The sequence below is a fragment of the Eurypyga helias genome, unplaced genomic scaffold (genome assembly GCF_000690775.1).
Source record: "Eurypyga helias isolate BGI_N326 unplaced genomic scaffold, ASM69077v1 Scaffold20217, whole genome shotgun sequence".
Taxonomy (NCBI): domain Eukaryota; kingdom Metazoa; phylum Chordata; class Aves; order Eurypygiformes; family Eurypygidae; genus Eurypyga; species Eurypyga helias.
In genome coordinates, this window is record NW_010261347.1 from 1 (window position 1) to 7,191 (window position 7,191).

The 7,191-nt window shown below is 50.8% G+C and overlaps 1 protein-coding gene across 4 annotated transcripts; it reads right to left on the bottom strand.

Annotated features, from left to right (window-relative positions):
* Nucleotides 1–4,691: 4,691 nt before the first annotated feature.
* CIRBP (cold inducible RNA binding protein) lies at nt 4,692–7,029 on the bottom strand. Of its 4 annotated transcripts, none has more exons than XM_010155342.1 (6): nt 6,905–7,029; nt 6,716–6,822; nt 6,228–6,366; nt 6,050–6,134; nt 5,881–5,945; nt 4,692–5,456 (listed from the first exon to the last, which is right to left on the bottom strand). In XM_010155342.1, the coding sequence occupies exons 1-6, from the start codon at nt 7,005–7,007 to the stop codon at nt 5,440–5,442; spliced, it is 516 nt and encodes a 171-aa protein (XP_010153644.1). In that variant the 5' UTR covers nt 7,008–7,029; the 3' UTR covers nt 4,692–5,439. The 4 variants fall into 4 exon arrangements, with proteins under 4 accessions (XP_010153644.1, XP_010153643.1, XP_010153642.1 ...); XM_010155341.1 differs by having other exon boundaries at nt 5,881–5,948; nt 6,905–7,007; XM_010155340.1 differs by having other exon boundaries at nt 4,692–5,945; nt 6,905–7,007.
* Nucleotides 7,030–7,191: the final 162 nt, after the last annotated feature.

Here is a 7,191-nt window from a genome sequence, read left to right on the forward strand (position 1 = left end):
TCTCCCCTCACAGCACATCTGCCTCCATCATTGTCCCCTCAGAGCCAGCCATTCCCAACACGATGGCGATTTTCCAACCAGACGTGAAAACTGCTTGAAACCCGAGCACTTTGACCTTTTCCAACAACCACCTAGTTTCTCCACAGCGGCTCAGGACAGACCGGGGGTCCGTCAGCCACCCTGAAGCATAGCTTTCCTCTCAGGGAAGGGCCCAGGCTGCCCCGAGACACAGAACTTGAAGAAAAGGGCATTTTGGCTGGAAACGGGTCACCCCAGCAGATGTCACATCAGGCCCAAGGAACCCAAACACTTTTCCAACGATACGACTGGGTTTTGCATCCAGCTAGCTATTCCCTCAACCCATCCCAGCAACGACTCATTAATGCGCTGCCGTAATTAGCAATGCTAAAATAACAGCACCTCAAACTAGGCCTCTGGGGTTTTTTTGCGCCTATTAATTATTTCTGCCTGCGTTTAAGCATCTAAGCATCCTATTTAGGTCTTTCAAACAATGCTTTGTCAGTATTTACAGTTTGAATCTGTTTAAACGTCACCCCGATGGCATTTTTAATCGGCAAAGAGTTCTCGCACCCCCGTGCCCCTGTGTTTAGTATCGTCCTTTGTTAACAAGCAAAATCCTCACCGGTGACCTGCTAGATAGGGCGCTTTTGGGGGCCGTATCAGCCTACTTCTTCTTTTAAACCCTGCTCACTTGGATAATTTGAAAAAGGTTAAAAAAAGAAGAAGTAGGCTTGGGAAGTGCTATAACCATTCCCATTCTGCATACACGGATGGCCCCGGGCCATCACTGCTCCGGGAACGGTAAATCGGCTGGAGCCAGCACTACGTCAGTGAATTCCTCTGCCTGGGACTCCTCAACAAGAGAAAACATTTCTTAATAAGAGCACAAGTTTTTAAAGCTGGCTTTACCCATTAATTTAGCTCATTTATACCAGCTCAGTGTCTGGCCTCCGTCCCGTCTGCTCCGGAGAGCCGATCCAAGCGACACCACAACCCAAGTGCAGGAGCTCAGCAGGTTGGCAAACCACCAGGAGCTCCGTAATAACCCGCCCGGAGAGCGCGGTCCGGAGAACGCACCACCGGTTCTGCCCTTCAGACGCCGCAGCAGTAATTGTCACCGGGCACAACACCCACGTCACGTCTTCAAAGGCACCTAGGCTGTGTGAGCAGGGGGTTTTTTGCATAATACACTGCTCTCAGAAGACTGTCCTTCAAGCGGGGCGTGACACAACCGAACGCCAGAGAAGCATCAGTAAAATTGCAAGGGAAAACAGGATAGAGGGGTGAAATTCGTTCTTTCCACAGGAAGATGGGCAGGACAGTAGCAGAGGCCATCAAACCCTCTTACTGCCTTTACGCATCGCACTGCGGCCTCCTGCCCCGTCCTTTCCAAAGCTGCCGAAAACACACCCGCAGCCCTCAGCCTGTCCCGCAGCGTAGAGTTCTCGTTTTCCACGAGCATCAGGCACGTGCATGAACTCCGTCCGAGCCGAACGAGCCCGGTGCCAGCAGGACTCAGGACGGCAGCGCTCGTTTTAGAGCCCGGCACCAGCCCCTGCTCAGACCAGCGGGGTCAAAGCCATCTCAGCTGCTTGTTCCACGGCGAAGCGTGGCCAGGGTACAGGTTGGCATGGCGGTGATAGCCCGAAGGGCTGTCACCTAACTTTTAGGCTTGAGTTACAGCAGGATCACATCCATCCCTACTTGGGAGAGCCCTTTTGAGGCACACGAGGACCAGCTGGAGGAATTCAGCAACCAGGACTCACCCAACTTCCTTACACACCAGGGAGTAGGCAGAGAGCGAAGAAAACATTAGGAATCGGTATTCTACATGTGAGAACAGGGCAGTTTGTCCAGGATAGTTTATCTTTCTGATGGTTCAGTTTGAACACGGGACTTAGGACTGGGCTGGAGAAAACACCAGTCGGGAGCTAGGGGATGGGAAGTTTGACCTCTGTGGATACTCCAGCACACAAGGCTCCAAACTCTGCTAGAGGTCAAGGTTAGCAGACCAGAGTTCAGTATTTCAACTCGAGAGTGCAAACTTCCTGCCAGGAAGCCCCCATTCCCTTCCACGGAGCAAGGAAAACCCCACCTCTAGCGCCCACGAGCCGCGCTCAGGTGCAAAGAGCCGCAGGGCCTTTGGATGTTAAGGCAGGGCAACCAGAACTACAGCAGTTACAGAACAGCCTTCAGGAACCTCGGTTTAACACCCCAACCCCGGCGTTTCCACTCCTGCACTCAACAGTCTGAGAATGCAGCCAGCACTGCCAATAGGAGGCAACATTTGCTCATTAGGAAGAGGGTGTCGAGTCTTTCATTAGCCATCCAGGGATCAACACGGAACTGCCGTCTCCGCAGCCGGCGGCTCCTTCACCATCCATCCCGGGCTGCACTGCTCCTTCCCATTGCTGCCCACACCCCTTACAGTAGGATTTGCCCGGACTCTGAGGCTCTTTACTCACAGGCCAACGTTTTTAAAGATTGCTCCCAGGACTGCGCTTCCCCAGCAACTCCTGCAGGCAGCTCGTTCTTCATCCCACAGCTGTACAGGGCACCTTCCCGGCACCAACCCCAGTGGCAAAACCAGCTACTACCCCGCCACTACCACCCTGCGCCCCTTTATGAAGCCCAAGCGCCCCCAGCATCCACCTGAGGAGTCAAAGGTGCACAGCTTGCCCTGCTCCAACCCCGGTCTTGTCCCAATTCTCATCCCCAGGCACCCAGTTTCCACGGGATGAAGCTGGAATTATGGACTAATCCACTATCCAAACTCAAAAAAGCTCTGGCATTTAAGCACGAATTGGGCTTCCGTGTTCGTTCCCGTTTCAGCCGGGAGCAGCAGCTCCTGCTGCGCGCAAACACCACCTCCTTGTTCCCGTCACCGCTCACCTGGCAGCTCCCTCCCTTCAGGGGCACAAACTTCATGGCATCGGGCCACTTCATTCCAGGTACTGAGGATGGGATTGAGTTTCTCCCTCAGGGCACCCTCCCTGCACAACCCCCAGCCAGAACAGTGCTGCAGTGTTTGGTGCCTTCACCTGGGAGAGACACCAGAAAACCACGTTTCCTCCACATGCCTTTGCCACGACCCAGTATTCCCGTCTCCCCACAAAAGCACTGCAGATTTGAGTTTTTTCCCACATTCCAGTGTTTATTCTCACTTAATTGACCTGTATCAAACCAGTAACACCACGGCTCAAAGCTCTTCATCTCCACACTCAAGAGGCTGTCCTCGGGCTTCTCTTTCACTGCTGGAAGAGAATCAGCGAGAGTGAATGTGAAGTCCATGGAGTTTTCACCCAGAAACCCCTGGAGCCAGACCTTCCCGCTCACGGGGCGGTACTACGAAACTAAGGGAGCCAAAGCTTTTGGCTCAGAAGAAGCTACGGGGGCAACTGTAGCCATTACCTGGTTGGCAACCTAGTGCCTCGGTCCCGCTTCCTCGGAACGCTCTCCTTCCTCAGAATCCCCACTCAGCTTCCACGCGGAGCATCCGTCTCCCCTTCAGCCTGCCAAAGCAAAAGCGCGTTAATGGAAACGTCGAGCAGGAGCGCGTCGACCCTGCCACCCGCCGCCCCCCCCGACAGGTCACATCGTACGAGGGTCCCACGAGCCATTCGCTGAACCCATCACACCACAGAAGCACAGTTTGGGAAAAAACTGTTGCGGGGCCGGCTGAGGAAAATGCCAGCCAGCGGATCATTTGCTGCCTAAGCAGGGAGTTAACCACTTTGCCATGGCTGCTTAGGAAGTGTGGGCTATGGGAAAAAGTTAATGGCAACAAGGAGGATGGCAAAGAAAGCTACAATTAAAGTGAGCAACTTAATGAAGTCTAGGAAGATTCTCAATAGATGAACACATATCGAGTCAGGGAATTCGTTTCCCATCTTGCTTCCGTACCTACTAGCAAGACGCGACTGCATGCCCAACTCTGATCTGTGGAACTCGAGGTGTGCCACAAGCCAAAGGTTGCATACGGCATGGGTTACAATTTTTCCATCACTTGACCAAAATTGTCAAAAGGACTATTTCACGGGTACATTAGACTGTCAAAATGAGCTCTCAACAAGAGGAAGGATGCGGACATGAGCAAAAGGAGTTACCTCGAATTACAGGACTATTTCCACATATGAACTAGCCAAGAGAGCAGCTTTCGTCTCAGAGGTTTCTGTTGGAGGCACAACACTTCTTTTCTCCAAGGACACTGCAGTTTCCATATGCTAGCAAAGAATTCTTAGAACTTGTAAGGCAATGACAAGGCTAGCTAATCACGGCAGTTCACCTCCCACTGAGCAACGCTCGCCCCTAGTCCGGTACTCAAGGACTGACTCTTCACTACAGCGGTTCAACGTAGGCTTATCCCAGCGTTTTAAGGCAACATCCGTTCTCCTACCTAACACCAACATTCCCTCACTTCGGCTTCCAGTACTACCACATCTACAGCACGTGCTTTCAGTCCTCTGCCTCGGCGATTAACCTTAATCGAGGGTTACGTCGAGGGACTCACGTGTCAAAGACCGGTTTAAGATTCAATTCTAGCAACTGGTGAGGAACTCTGGCTCGCTCTTACACTGTCACTAGTCTTCTCCTCTGGCATCCTCTACTCAGACTGTTCTTCATCCTCGAGGGTTGTGTTGTGCAATGAAATGTCAATGGCAGGAGCAGAGTTCATTTCAGACGGTCTTTTAATAGGCTTCGTAAAGCCAGAGCAAACTGTATACAAGAATCCTTCACCACTTCAAATACAATATCAATGGAATATGCATATTTCTTCCAGTAAAAAAGGACAATATAAATAAACATTTTCAAGAACCTCTTTTATGGTAAGTTTGCAAGTCTTTCTGGGTCATTTACATCGTTACAACAGTAAAAATACCGTTATGCGGGTTGAACATACAAGCAAGTTTCTCTTTAGATATATCAAGGTGGTTTGCCTTCCAATCTGTACCCAGGCTGCATTCCTACCTTGCTACACTAAAGGAATGTTACAAAAGACGAAGGTAATGCACTTAAAAAAAAAATAAAAAGAAAAAATCCACAGCTTGTTCAGCTTCCAGTGAACAGTGAATTCAAGGTCCTTTCTAGCTCAAAAGAAACTGAATTGGGGGCCCAACTTTAAAAAAACAACAACAAAAAAAAAACAACCTTGGCTCGTCACAGAGGGTAAAATAAAATCTGAAGTGCTTTCAAAAACAAGATTAAAACCACTTTGAAAGCAGAGCTTTCTTCAAGAAAAGTCTAACGAGACCATCTTCTATCAGAAGCTGTCAGGCTGTGTTTGACAAGATCAGAACTGATAATACTACAAAAGTGAAAATACAAGTAGATGTACTACACAATAACCATTTCAGCGAAGCTCCAAAAATCTTTATAAATACAGCCATTGGAAGGACGATCTTGAGTCAGGAAGGGTTTTTACTCGTTGTGTGTAGCTGAGGACAAGAAGCAGGCACAGTTGTAAAGGCACTGAAGCATAGACAAGTTCCAGCATTTTACTCCCTCGCATTATTTCCGAAGCTAGCGCTACTTGGCTACACCCTAGGAGAACTCCCCCACCCTTGATTAAAGTTTGTTAGGGCATCCGAGTTTTGTCTTAGTCTCAAGCTCGAGGAACGTATTTTAACAACTTGCTTTGCGCCTTAGATCCGAGCAACTCCTACACATGCATTACAAATTAGCAACTTAAACCGGCACCACCACGGCCGAAGCCTGAGGGATTGGCTCTTACGGACAAAGAACGGGAATCGTGGCACGGTCCAAGCGAGCCGTTCAGTATTCCAGACTCGAGTACAGGCTCAGAGGTTTAGAGCTCCTACAGCACACGTACTCATCGTTCCCATTTGAACCAAGACTTACCGTAACTGTCATAGCTGTCTCTGTAGGATCCTCCCGAGTTCCGGTCGCCATAGCCACCTTGACTCCTGCTGGGAAGAACACACGCTTTGGATTTGCTCAACTCTGGGAGCCTACAGACCTCTGCGGCAACAGGCAACAGCGCTTCAGGCAACCCACGATCCGCCTTTACCTGCTATTATAGTAGTCTCTGGAGCCATTATATCCTCCGCTTCTGGAATCAAACCTGCTTCCGCCATAGCCTCTGTCTCCACCTCCTGGAACAGACACCCCACAGGGGGGGTTGAAGCATTCTGACCCGCTGCCACCATCACCGCCTTGGGCACAGCAACCCCTTCGTGCACACTCACCTCTAGAGAAGCCACGGCCCCGACCTCTGCCACCACGGAAAAAGCCTCTGCCCCCGGAAGACCCCCCTCTGTATCCACGAGATCTGTTCTCTGAGGATTTTCCAGCCTGATCGACTCTGATCTGACGTCCATCTACAGACTGGCAGAAAGCAAACCCCAGTTGAGTGTCTCAGCGTTTAAGCAGCACAGCTCAAGTACAGTCACGCCCCTTCGCGCCCGCTCCGCAACCCACCGGTTCTGCTTAGGCCCCCAGCCAACTGCCCAAGTAAACCCACGGTCACGCCGCGCACACGGGCGTTCCTACGGGGCACCACTTCTCCAGCCACAGGGGTTAACTCATGAAACTTAATTGGCACTAATCACCTTCAACAGTTCCGTTACTTTACCACTATTTATTTGCTTTTCCGAACAGCACTGAACAAACACATACTTTTTCAAACTTGCGATATTTTAAGGAAATCAAAAAAGCTGTGCCAAAGCCTCCTTACCTTTCCGTTCATGGCCATCATCGCGTCTTTAGCGTCATCTATGTTTTCAAAAGTAACAAAGCCAAACCCTCTGGATCTCTGAGTCTCTCTGTCTTTCACCACAACCACTACAGAGGAGGAAAAAAGCATCAGCACCCCTGCGCTCTAAGAAGCTCCTGGAGGTCATCACAGCTGGACACTGCACCCTACCTTCGGAAATCTGTCCGTACTTAGAGAAGACTTGTTCCAACGACTGCTCGTTGGTGTCAAAACTCAGTCCACCGACAAAGAGCTTCCCCTCATCCGATGCCATTCTGACCTGCGAAGGCAACACACTCCAAGTTAACATCTCAAAACAGGCCTACGCAGCCTGAAAGATTAAACTGGCGGTACCACCACCAAAACCAGGCGCCCTGGTGCGACACGCACGCGCTGGCGCTCTACGCTGCGGAGCAGGGTTCTGCAGGCCGGCTCCGCACCAAGGGCCTTCCCACGGG